The 12,409-nt window shown below is 38.2% G+C and overlaps 4 protein-coding genes across 4 annotated transcripts; 2 read left to right on the forward strand and 2 right to left on the reverse strand.

Moving 5' to 3' along the window:
• The first annotated feature begins 480 nt into the window (after window positions 1–480).
• Window positions 481–2,088, forward strand: LOC17890596 (transmembrane emp24 domain-containing protein p24beta2). The gene is made up of 5 exons (XM_006298492.2): window positions 481–640; window positions 798–995; window positions 1,291–1,477; window positions 1,582–1,689; window positions 1,783–2,088. Exons 2-5 carry the CDS (start codon window positions 798–800, stop codon window positions 1,914–1,916), a joined length of 627 nt encoding a protein of 208 aa, XP_006298554.1. The 5' UTR covers window positions 481–640; the 3' UTR covers window positions 1,917–2,088.
• A 313-nt stretch (window positions 2,089–2,401) lies between these two features.
• LOC17892013 (glycerol-3-phosphate dehydrogenase [NAD(+)] At3g07690, cytosolic) lies at window positions 2,402–5,231 on the forward strand. The gene is made up of 5 exons (XM_023785762.1): window positions 2,402–3,201; window positions 3,473–3,694; window positions 3,817–4,064; window positions 4,559–4,698; window positions 4,783–5,231. Exons 1-5 carry the CDS (start codon window positions 2,556–2,558, stop codon window positions 4,907–4,909), a joined length of 1,383 nt encoding a protein of 460 aa, XP_023641530.1. The 5' UTR covers window positions 2,402–2,555; the 3' UTR covers window positions 4,910–5,231.
• LOC17890802 (protein ACTIVITY OF BC1 COMPLEX KINASE 7, chloroplastic) lies at window positions 5,232–9,687 on the reverse strand. Its single transcript, XM_006297026.2, has 18 exons — window positions 9,424–9,687; window positions 8,399–8,984; window positions 8,155–8,298; window positions 7,935–8,060; window positions 7,737–7,824; window positions 7,562–7,649; window positions 7,380–7,473; window positions 7,228–7,282; window positions 7,042–7,133; window positions 6,795–6,965; window positions 6,671–6,727; window positions 6,505–6,588; window positions 6,313–6,397; window positions 6,170–6,231; window positions 5,994–6,068; window positions 5,799–5,903; window positions 5,534–5,675; window positions 5,232–5,435 (listed from the first exon to the last, which is right to left on the reverse strand). The coding sequence occupies exons 2-18, from the start codon at window positions 8,960–8,962 to the stop codon at window positions 5,362–5,364; spliced, it is 2,106 nt and encodes a 701-aa protein (XP_006297088.1). The 5' UTR covers window positions 8,963–8,984; window positions 9,424–9,687; the 3' UTR covers window positions 5,232–5,361.
• A 173-nt stretch (window positions 9,688–9,860) lies between these two features.
• On the reverse strand, window positions 9,861–11,842 carry LOC111831480 (GLABROUS1 enhancer-binding protein-like 1). Its single transcript, XM_023785808.1, has 4 exons — window positions 11,648–11,842; window positions 11,161–11,462; window positions 10,751–11,035; window positions 9,861–10,588 (listed from the first exon to the last, which is right to left on the reverse strand). The coding sequence occupies exons 2-4, from the start codon at window positions 11,419–11,421 to the stop codon at window positions 10,043–10,045; spliced, it is 1,092 nt and encodes a 363-aa protein (XP_023641576.1). The 5' UTR covers window positions 11,422–11,462; window positions 11,648–11,842; the 3' UTR covers window positions 9,861–10,042.
• Window positions 11,843–12,409: the final 567 nt, after the last annotated feature.

Genomic DNA, 12,409 nt, shown 5'->3' on the forward strand with positions numbered 1-12,409 from the left:
AAAATAGAAAGATATATTTTGTGTATTGATCCAGATCGAACTAAAATAATCGATTTGTAAACCCAATCATATTTTCATATGACTTAAATGATTCACCTTTTTCATATCCAAAATTCGAATCCCTAACTGAGAATGGAAAAAAAAAAAATTATATAAAACCAAAGGTACTTAATTGAGAATATATTTGACTACAACTTAATCTGTACTACCTTATGTGTACAGTAGTATACTAGTATCTCCCAATTTTTAACTTTTGCCGAAATTATTTTAAGAGCGTAATAAAACGAATTTGAGTATTGGAGTTTTGCCCTTTTTGACATTAACTGATGTGGCAATATCTAAATGGTTTAAAGGTGATTCATCTCCAATCAGATAACGCCACGTAAGCCCGCTGACCAAATACCCAAAAGAAGGAGCAAGCGACGTCGTTTGTAGTTTGATGATCTTGTCGGGTCACGAAACTGCCCTTCAGTCAAAACAGGCTCCTTCGTGTCTGATTCTGAACGAACTCGCTCCTCTTCCCAAATCTCTATCCCCCGTCTGCTTCTCCGATCAATCTCTGAATTTCTTAACACTCTTCGACCAGATCGAGTTTCTATCAATCTTCTGAATTTTATCCCTCAATTCCGTGATTTGGAAGGTAAATTCCTCTCACTCTGTATCTCGAGCCTAATCACCTCGTAGGAATCGAAATTGATACAATTCAATTTGGTTTGGTTTGGAATCTGTAATTGAGGATTCTTCTATACGATTGAATTGCGTTATTCGCTTGATGTAATTCGAAATTATTCTGGCAGATGAGCTTGAAGGCTACGATCCTGATATTAGGGCTCTTATGGAGCTTCCAGGCAACGTTAGGTATTAGATTCGTGATCGACCGAGAAGAATGTTTCTCCCACAAGGCTGAATATGAAGGTGATACACTTCATGTGTCTTTCGTCGTCATCAAGTCTGATTCTCAATGGCATTTTAACGAGGATGGTGTAGATCTTGTGGTATGACTTTTTTTTCTCTTTTCTAAATCGAACCTTTTTCTGCGTTTCTATCATGCAAAATCGATAGAATTGGTAATAGTAGACAATGCTTAGTGTAGTGTTGTTGGTAATGGTAGCATGTATTGATCAATAATGTGATTTCTCGTTGAAGTTTGTTATCTTGTACCCTTTGGTTTATCTGGTTGTTGTTGTTACAATTCTTTCAATTTCTAGATTATTATGGCATATCTTTCAAATTTCTTTAGACTGTTGAATGAGATAACCGTTGGTGATGATATATTTGGATCTTGAATAGATACATGGCCCAACAGGCGAGCAAATTCATGACTTCAGGGAGCAGATAAGCGCAAAGCACGACTTTGTTGTCCAAAAGAAAGGGGTTTACCGTTTTTGTTTCACAAACAAGTCTCCCTATCACGAAACCATTGACTTCGATGTACAGCTTGGTCACTTTGCATACTACGATCAACACGCAAAGGACGGTGAGTATTGATCTGTTTGGTTTTGTTACCAGTTCCGTTTTGGTATTGAGTTGTTTAGCTGAAGATGGGTTTTTGTTTGGTCTTCTGTTAATGTGTGTGTGCAGAGCATTTCACTCCCTTGATGGAGCAGATATCAAAGTTAGAGGAGGCTCTTTACAACATCCAATTTGAACAACATTGGTTAGAGGCTCAGACCGATCGTCAAGCTATTGGTAACATGTTTTTCCCTGAAGAAACCATTTGTCGTTTTCGCTTCTGCAAGTGAAATTGAGATGTAGTCTGATATATGGTTTTTCCTTGTGCAGTGAACGAGAACATGGGCAGAAGAGCAGTACACAAAGCTTTGGTTGAGTCGCTGGCACTGATTGCGGCAAGTCTTCTCCAAGTTTATCTTCTGCGTCGCTTGTTTGAACGCAAACTCGGCATGTCACGTGTCTAAAAAGTATGAGTTTATCATCCATCATTTTGGACTTATTTTACCTTAAGATGTACCAAGGAATCTTACTTATAAAGCTCTTACAGACAGATGGTAGTTCATTGGAAGATTTGCTTTTTTCCCATGTTCAAGAAATTATCCACTCGTGCTTATAATTTAATCAGTCTTTTTTCTCTCTCTCTCTCTCAATGAGTACAAAATTAGTGATTTTGATTGAAACTAATTGATCACGACGGATAACGATTTTATTGATAACTCAGCTCTCACAGCATACCAAACCATGATGAACGGTGATTGAACTTAAACAACTTTCTCCTAAAACAAAATGGATTTGAGCAAAGACTTCACAAAAACTCAAAAAGTACTCAATCCCCCATTAACTGGGTTCGAACTCGTATAGTCGTATAGAGAAAGTCGTAAAAATGGCCATGAGTTGAATGGGCCCAGAGTAGACAAAGCCAGCTTTCTTGTTCGTACAAGTTACCTGAAATTAAAAAAACACAAACTTTCCAAAAAAAGAGTCTTTTGGTTGTTCAAGTTTAAGCATCGGTAAATCCGACAAGAACTCCGATTTGTGTTCAATAGCTCGCTGTGTCGTCGTTAGTGGGTGAACCGCTGAAGAGAAATCATAAGGCTTTGTTGATGATGGATCATTTAGTGGAACCCGTGGAGACGAACAACTCTGCTCCGAGCAGATTGGTGGAAGAAAGGCTTGATGAGATTCGTAGAGTCATGGGCAAAGCCGATGACGATCCGTTAAGGATCGTAGGAGTAGGAGCTGGTGCGTGGGGAAGTGTTTTCATTGCAATGTTGCAGGAATCTTACGGCAAATTTCGGGAAAAAGTTAGTGTGAGAATCTGGAGAAGAGGAGGCAGAGCAATCGATAAAAGCACAGCTGAACATTTGTTCGAAGTGATCAATTCGAGGGAAGAGTTGTTGAGGAGGTTGATTAGACGGTGTGCTTATCTCAAGTATGTGGAAGCTAGATTAGGGGATAGGGTCTTATACGCAGATGAGATTTTGAAAGATGGGTTTTGTTTGAATATGATTGAGACTCCTTTGTGTCCTTTGAAAGTTGTGACTAATCTGCAAGAAGCTGTTTGGGATGCTGATATTGTCATCAATGGTTTACCATCAACTGAGACTTTTCAGGTGTTCAATGAGATTAGCAAGTACTGGAAAGAGAGGGTTACTGCTCCTGTTATTATCTCTTTGGCTAAAGGTGTGGAAGCAGAGTTCGAACCTCATCCTCGGATAGTAACTCCTACTCAAATGATCTATAGAGCAAGTAAATTCACTTCCCTTTGTCATTTTATCTGCTTCCTAGATGAATATTTTATATCTTCTTCCTTAGTATTTTCGTTGATGCAGCTAACGATTCTATTTTTCTATTGAGGTGATATTGTGTATTGGTTGTTGTTACTCGACAGATTGCTTGATTGTATATCATGTCATTAAGTAGCTTGGTGGCTAGTTTTGGCTGTGTTGGTGTTGAAGTGTATGATCAGTGGATGTTGTTATTGAGCTTTAACAGTTTGCTTGTCATATTCTCTTTACAGCTGGTATTCCTCTTGAAAACATTCTCTACCTTGGGGGACCTAATATTGCTTCCGAGGTATATAACAAAGAGTATGCCAATGCACGGATTTGCGGGTCTGAAATATGGAGGAAGCCTCTGGGAAAGTTTCTAAGGCAGTCTCATTTCATAGTGTGGGATAATAGTGACCTCATTACGCATGAAGTAATGGGTGGATTGAAAAATGTGTATGCCATCGGTGCAGGTAAGATCAGGTGGCTAATATGTTTATCTGAATAGTAGTGATTCGAAATAAATATTGGAACTCGTGATCATAGGTCAAAGTTCACGAGCCAGTGTTTGTTTTGCCGTTTTTATGTTTTATAGGAATGGTGGCTACACTTACTAAGGAAAGTGCTACCAGCAAGTCAGTATACTTTGCCCATTGCACTTCAGAGATGATTTTTATTACACATCTATTGGCCAAGGAGCCAGAGAAACTTGCTGGGCCTTTGCTTGCGGATACCTATGTAACGTTACTAAAAGGTCGTAATGCGTGGTATGGTCAGAAGCTTGCAAAAGGAGAACTTAGCCTTGAAATGGGTGACAGCATCAAAGGCAAGGGGATGATCCAGGTATGCCATAGATCCTAATGATTGAGTCGGAATTGTAGAAAGAGTGATTTCATTATTGCATATTCTAGCGAAAGCACCCATCAAAGTGTTTTTTTCAATTGTCAAATTAGCCATAAGTTTTCCTGGCAAGTTATGTACATTTAGTACTGAGAAGTTGTCAAATAGTAACTTCCGTTTGAGTCCAGAGAGCAACTGTCCAAACAGGGTATTAGCAAGAATATGGACAACTCATATAACTTCCTTCCTTATACCGTAAATTCAGTTTCACAAAATCTAGTTAAGGGTATTGCACATTTCAAAGAAAGTTAAGAACTTTGGAGATAGAATCTGAATGCCACTGAGTAAATACTGAATCTTTATACCATATATTTTTTTTTATAAGTTTTATTTCTGTAGATTAGCATCAACTGATTAGTCTGAAGATTGCAAATAATTTGTCATAGATTGGTTTATGTAGAAGATTATGATGAAGTGATTTGATGTAATGTTCATAGGGGGTTTCTGCGGTGAAAGCATTTTACGAGTTGTTGAACCAATCCTCCTTAAGTCTTCAACACCCTGAAGAGGGCAAACCTGTAACTCCAGCTGAACTCTGTCCCATCTTAAAGATGCTCTACAGAATTCTCATAACAAGGTATCCTCATCTCCTTAACTTGTAATAACTTGTCAAATTGGACATCGTTTGTAATCATGATTTACACTTTGATGATGTTTCTAGAGAGTTTTCGTGTGAGGCGATTCTTGAGGCGCTGAGAGATGAGACAATGAATGACCCACGTGAACTCATCGAGATTGCTCACAGCCATCTCTTCTTCCAGCCATGGCTTCTTGGTCAGAAACCTTGAGCACTTTGATGATGTTTTTAGAGATTTTTCGTGTGAGGCGCTGAGAGATGAGACAATGAATGACCCACGTGAACTCATCGAGATTGCTCACATCCATCTCTTCTTCCAGCCATGGCTTCTTGGTCAAAAACCTTGAGCACTGTATTTTTTTATAAGTTTTTCTGCTAGGCTTTGGTGCAGACTTGTTTGTAATTTGAAGATTGATATGTAGTTCCATTGGAGGCTTTGGTGCAGATTTATCAGAAATACACTGAGTATATAGTTGTACACAATTTATAGTTGGAGGATAAAAGTTGTGTACTTTTAGTGAAACTTTGTCATATATCTTTGACTTTCCCTTTATACTTTAGAAACAGTTTTTATACAGCAATTTATAAATCTTATGAACATGCTATACCTATACATAACAATTCTGTATCTGATATTTGGAGCTTTGAAAGAATAACCATCCATCATATCATCTTCTCAAACTTATCAAGCTTATTTACCCTTTGCATAGATCTCAGTACCAATGCCATGAATATACCTGCACAAAAGATTTTTATCAAGCTTATTTACCCTTGGCAAAGAACAAATATACCTGCATATACATCTATATGCACATGTGTACAACGGCTGTCATACCTGCTCCAATGAAGGATCCATTAGCAACAAGCTGACTTCCTTGGTTGCTAAATGTAACCCCAATATTAAGTAGGGTTCCTCCAAGAACTGTATACATTGTCGCCATCTGCAGTATTGTTGCTTTACGGGCTGCTCTTTCCGACTGAACAAATATGAACAAACAAATTCCACAATGGTTATCTCTTGCTATTACAAAACCGTGACAAAGCTGCTATTCTAATACCAAGTATGTCCGGGTGACTAAACCATGACAAAGCTGCTTTACCTCAAGAACCCGAACACGTAGTTTTAGATCGCCTGAATCGAGTTCTTTCACAAACTCTTCTATTCGCTGAACTCGGGATGGCATAGACAGAGTAGAAGACCTGGCCTGTACAGGTTTTAAAGTTGAATTTAGTAAAAATAGAATTAAAAGAAGAAAGAACAAAGAAATGAAGTACAATATTAGCAAACGCATTACATCGTCAGCCTGCTTCCTTATTTGTTGGACAAGCTGAGTTCCCGACTGCTGCCTTTGTTTTAAATCCAGGAGTTCCTGTTTTTGTCGATATTCATGAGCATTGACACACTGATCGAAAAGGGTAGAGAGATGATGGCTAAATAATAGGGTATTGAGCAGAGAAAAGAGGTGTGAACCTGTGCATAAGGAGCCGCAACCTTTACAAAGGAAAAATCTGGATCAAGGATGTAACCAATACCTGTAAAATCAAAAGAATAAATGATGAGACTTGTAGAAGAATTGAACAAAACGAAGGTTAAGAAACAGATTGAATAGGCACCCTCAAGTGTGGAAAATGCTCGGATGACAAAGGTGAAAGTTGATGGGAAACGGAATGGCTGATCCTGGGAAATTGCAAACAGATCCTGCCATAGAAATAAGGAGTTTTTGAATTTAAGAACCACATGGTAACTATCCTAAATAGCTCGAAAAAGAGCTCAGCTTTCTTCTCAGGCACAGTTTTGATCGGTACCTCTCCAATAGCTGCCAAAGTCTGTTGCTGATCTGGTGATTGGCTTAATAGGTTGTCCAAGAAAAACTGAACAGATCTCCTTACCTAACACAAACACGTACAAAGTTGAAATGAGATTACATATATAAACTTCTCGCATAGAGAAAGAGTGAGGCTGTAATGTTACCGATGAAAGATCTCCAGTGGGTTGAAGTGCTTCAAGATCTATTAGGTTTTGCATGACCTGTAACAACATTTGGTTAGTTTTACTATTTATCATTTTGAGATTAAACCCTTGAAAGAGCATATACCTTTTTTGCATCTTTTTCATAAACAGAATAGAAGAGATCAAGTAATCTCTTCCGAGTGAATGTTTTAATCTCTCCCATCATGCCAAAGTCATAGTATATGATCGATTCATCTACATCAATTGCAAGATTTCCCGGGTGTGGATCCGCATGAAAGAAGCCGGTTCTGAGTATCTACAACAGTCAAAACATAAAAATGTTTGAACCAACGACTTGACTTCGATAAATGTTTTGCTATATTGTTACTGACCTGGATAAGATAAGCTTCAATGGCTCGTGATGCAATTCTAGAACGGTTAAAACCCTGTGCGGCTAAGGCGTCTAACTTGTTGATCTTGATACCTAATTGCGCCAATCAATAAGAGAGTTAGTTACACTACATTGTTTATCAAACGAAGCAATGTATTCGGTAGTTTCAAGTAGTTTCAACACGAACCTGGAACATATTCCAAAGTCAAGACCTTCATGGCAGAGTAATCCCAATAGACCAACTACGGATGAAAATAAGATATAACAGAATGTGTTTCATATACCACACAACTATAAGAATTTGATATCCTAGGTTTTGGTTTAGCAAATGAAACTTACAGGTACGCGGACCCAGTTTATATTCCGGAAGTCCCTCCGGAATCTGTCGGCATTCTTAGCTTCGTTTATGTAGTCAATCTCTTGATACAATATTCTGAAACCAAAGGAGATATCAGCCTACATGACCCAAAATTGCTAGGTATTTAAGTTATAATATTACTTCTTGAGTAAAAAAGACTTACAAGGCACATTCCTCGTAAATACCAACCCAATCGTTTGTGCCGAATGATTCACTTTTTTGGAAATACTCAGCAATCAGCTTCAAATTTCCTGATAGGGAAGTAAAGTCATTGTCAGAAATTATCAAGCACCCAAGCAAGTACTCTACTTCATAACTCAGACGTTGTTATTACATACGTAAATCAATATCAAAGAGTTTCTTTAGTCCAGGTCTTTGTACTTTCACTACCACTTTCTCGCCGTTGTGCAATACAGCTCTATGTACCTAAAGGGATACACTTTGAAAAATTATGATAGAAACAGCAATATGTAGATGAAATGCAAAAAAAAACAAAAGATAAGGCATGCTTGAGGGAGTGGCTAGGTGTCAAATACCTGACCAAGGCTAGCTGCAGCTATGGGTTGCTCTTCAAATTCTTTAAACATCACACTAATAGGAGCCCCAAGTTCAGCCTCGATGAAGCGCTTTGCTTTTTCTGGAGAGAAAGCTGGTACTCTATCCTGAAAAACCAGTTTAAAAGAACAGTAAGAAAACCCAAAGAGAAATTTAATTAAAGGAAACTCAAAAAGCTTCAACAACAATATAGCAATGTACCTGCAACTTGGAAAGCTCATCCACAAATTCACGTGGAAACAAATCCGACCTAGTTGAAGACAACTGCCCCAGTTTGATAAACGTTGGACCAAGTTGCAAAACACTCTCTCTCAACCATGAAGCTGTTTCTCTTCTTCGGCTTTTCTGATTATACAACAACAGTTGTGAGAAGTACTGGTATCTAAAAGTAGGCAAATATGAAGAACCAATTAATCAATGAGATTAAACTAAGAAAAGGTTTTACCTGTTTTTCTTCTGTGAACCCTCCAATGTACGCCCACTTTGCATTGTCGAACAAGACACGAATCCTCAGGGATAAAACAAAGGACCAAACATCAATACTACGTTGAAGTGAGCTATAATTCTCATCAGCCCAGCTAAAACCTTCATCAGAAGGAAGAACCCTAACTCCTTCAACCGGTGGAGGAAGGTAAGATTCTGGTTTTTTCTTTGGTGCCTTAACCAAATTTGATGATGCACCATTAATGTTTCTACTACTAACCAAACTCGCTCCATTAACAACTTTCTCGGCTGATCCATTCATTTTCTTTACATTATTCAAACCATCTTTCCTTTTCACCACCTCACTTGCGGGAACCATTTTGACTGAACGTCCATTAATTCCAACCTTTGAAGGCAATTCCGATTGTCTCATCTCAATACGAAATCTCTTCGACTTGCTGCCATAACACTGAGTGGCCTCCCCAGTGAAAGGATTCTCCAGAGAGCTACTGAAACCAATAGCTTTGGTGGTTCTTGCGGTCTCACTGCCATAGCAGCAGCTCTGAGAAGCTAATAACGCCGCCATTTCCACCTAAATTACAAGAAACCTATTGAATAGACAAAGACAAACAACAAAATTCAATAAAAGAATCAGCTGGATTCATAAAATTGAATTTCATAAGAGACAATAATGCAACAAACATCATTTGTATAATCTGAAGTTCTGAACTATAAAATGCATAACAATACAAAAGCTATGGCAACAGAACTCCAATACATACATAAAACCACTTAGAAGCTATCGAACTCGACGACTCCTAAATATTATGAATTGATAAGAGAATCATTGTGATTGCCAGAGCATGAACAAAATATAAACAATCAGAGAACAATAACACATGATACCATGTTACTTATACAGAAGCAAGGGGAACTCAATACACTGTACAAAGATCAAAACCCAAATTTTATCTGAATCCAACCAGCAACACCCAAGAATAACAAAAAAAAAAGAAAAACAGACGTAAGAAATCAGAAAAGGGGAACCTTTATGTGAGTCCTGAATCGGGTTGAGTGGTGAGAGAGAAATCAACCCAGACCCAGAAATTTTCGGTAAAGGAATCTGTAAAATCAGCTATTAAGTAGAAGATTTTCTTGGAACAGAGACGACGGAAGAGACAGAGAAGGACTAAGTTGCGTATGGTGTTGTCCTATGAGACGTGTGTTGTTCCACCGATTATTTCCACCTTCCTGCCAAATTAAATTCGTACTTTTTATTGTAATTTGTTGTGCGTAAATAGGATTTTGATCGGACATGGAAAGGAATCTTTGAAACTTTAAGTGCCAAAATTAAGAAAAATACTAATAGGAGTTATGCAAGGTGCGTGTCCAGCTTCTCCTTCTCACGTTTTTTGTGTGGACAGTTTGACACAGAGTGTTCGGCTTATTTTTTAAATTTGGCACCCAACTACTACTATTGCTACTCATCAATTAAACTGAAGGTTATTTTTGTAGTGTATAAGGAAACAAAACCATGGGTTCATTACAAAACGAAACTGCATATTAACAAAATTTTAGATCGGATCATAGGCAGTTCCAGAAAACGAAGTTTTAGCCACCTCAACTACTATTGGAAGTCGTTACTCCTCACTCTAGTTTCTTCTACCTAATTATGAAATGCTGCATTGGCGAGTTTGGCTGTAAAGGAATATTTCTTGCTCTTGAATAGCGCCTCTTCAACAAGTAATGACTTCCATTCACCGCTCAACTCCTTCCTTTCCTTAGCTCTAAGGGTCTTCAACTTCTCAAGCATCTGCTTCTGTGCATAGCTTCCTAAATGCTGAAACACTGTCGTCTCAAGCGCGTCCTGTAATGCACACAGCTCATCAGCAGCACCATCTTCCTCACTCCCCTTCTCACCGGTCTCCTTCTCCATACGGTTGTCGTCGACATTTACAGAGAGGAATTTGTTTTCAGGTTTATCTTTTGTCACTGCTCCATCTTCCTCACCCTCCTTTCCACCAGTCTCATTCCCCATATTGTTTGTCACTGCTCCATCTTCCTCAATCTCTTTCCCACCATTCTCATTCTCCATAATTTTGTCAGGATTTTCAGACGGTAATTTGTCAAAAGAGTCACCTCCTTCTGCTAATCCATCATCATTCTCAGGTTCACCGTTGGTCACCACCTCGTGTTCCACGAAAGCCTGAACCTTAGAGAAAATGGTATTACATACATATTAGAACTCAGATTACCTTTTGAGTCATCAAGCAAGTTGAGCAAACAAACTTATTCAACGTGTCTATCGGAGGATTGATGAGACAACTCTAATACAACAATGAGTAAATAAGGAGATGGTGAAATCGTGACATACCTTGCTCCTGGTCCGCTTTGGTTTGGCCGTGTTCCCATCAACACAGCCAGCTTTATCTTTGCCCCAAATTGCCATGGACAAGTCAAAAGTTTCAGAATCTTGGGAGTTAGCAAAGCTAGGCTTTTTAACCAAATTATCTCGGAATTTAAACTTCAACTTTTTGATCTTATTCACGAGCTGATCCTTTGAGAATTTAGTATCAATGTCATCTTTGATATACTCAAAAAATGCAGCTGAATCTGAAAGGTAGTCCACTCCCGTCTCCTTCCGGTAGTCAACAATGCCCTTTTTTCACAAAGAGTTAAGTGAAAGAATAAGCCTTTACAGAAAATTGCAAAATTCAACGGAAGAAGACACAAACCAGGTTAGCTGAAAGCACTATGACCCCAAAAAAAAGAAGAAGAAGAAACCTTGAGAATGATAAGCTCATCAGCTTTAGTCCAGAGTCTCTTGGAATCAGGAGCATATGAAGGGAGAGTAGCCTTACGCTTCTTCCTAGTCTTCAACAAGGTGGCGTTGCTGGAGTCCAAATTCTCGGGGGAATTGAGGACAGGGGAGTCAGGAGGAGAGGGTGGAAGGAAGCCGTTAGAGTTGTTGAGTCGGAATTCTAAGTCACATGTATAGGTTTCGCTGAAACCATCTCCAGAACAAGGACGTTTCTTGTTTACCATCTTCTTTCGAAAGACTGTGAGACAGACAGAGAGAGAGAGACCTAATTCAGTGATAAAAGAATTAGCTTGGTTACAGATTGAATCTATGGTTTGCGTCAGTTAAACAAAATCAAATCCACGAATTCGTCACAAGAACTAGAGAGAGAAAAGGCAATAATAAAACAACCCAAATTTCAAGTTAAGAAGAGACAGGTGAGCAGGAATTGCTTGAGAGGATGAAACTTACGATGCGGTGACTGAAGAGTATTGAAGGTTTTTGAGAGATTTGGGGGAAGGAAGAAACCCTAGCTTAGCTTAGAATCGGTGTCCATTCTCTATGGAAAATTGTCCAGAATTATTTAGATTGAAATCATATATTTTGTTGGACTATGCTTGCTTCCTCTCTCTCTCTTTTTTTTTGGTAAACTCCTCTCTCTCTCTCTCTCTCTATTTTGCTTTCTTAAACTTGTATAATAAAAACTAGTGTTAATGTTGTAATACTGTAATCTTATTACTTACTTACTACTACAGTACTAAACTCGCCGTTACATCATCGTATGGCTACAATAGTACAATATGTGTAAATAATGTGTGTGGTACCCAGAAGCCCGTGGACCAAAAGGATAGTACGAAGCCCACTATTGATTATTAGATAAACCAAAATTTTTAACATTAGATTATCCTTAAATCTTATGTATGTGAGTGTTAGAGACATCCCTACTACTACTACTACTAAAGTTAATAAGTAAACCTTTATTTTTTTCAGTTTTTTTGTTCACGCCTAACCTACCTACCACGAACGTATTTGATTGATACTCTGCAAATTCCATGCCGCTTTTTGTGTTTGTTTCATTTTCATTCCATGCCGTTTTATTAAAGTTAACCTTAATGCATCTGTGTATGTTATAAAAGAAAGACAAATGCTTTTTGATTAAAAGAATCTATAAATAATCTATAATTAAAAGCCAAAGAAAAAAAGATTCCTTTTTCCCTCTCTTTGGGCCTTAAA

The sequence above is a fragment of the Capsella rubella genome, unplaced genomic scaffold, assembly GCF_000375325.1.
Source record: "Capsella rubella cultivar Monte Gargano unplaced genomic scaffold, Caprub1_0 scaffold_3, whole genome shotgun sequence".
Classification (NCBI taxonomy): domain Eukaryota; kingdom Viridiplantae; phylum Streptophyta; class Magnoliopsida; order Brassicales; family Brassicaceae; genus Capsella; species Capsella rubella.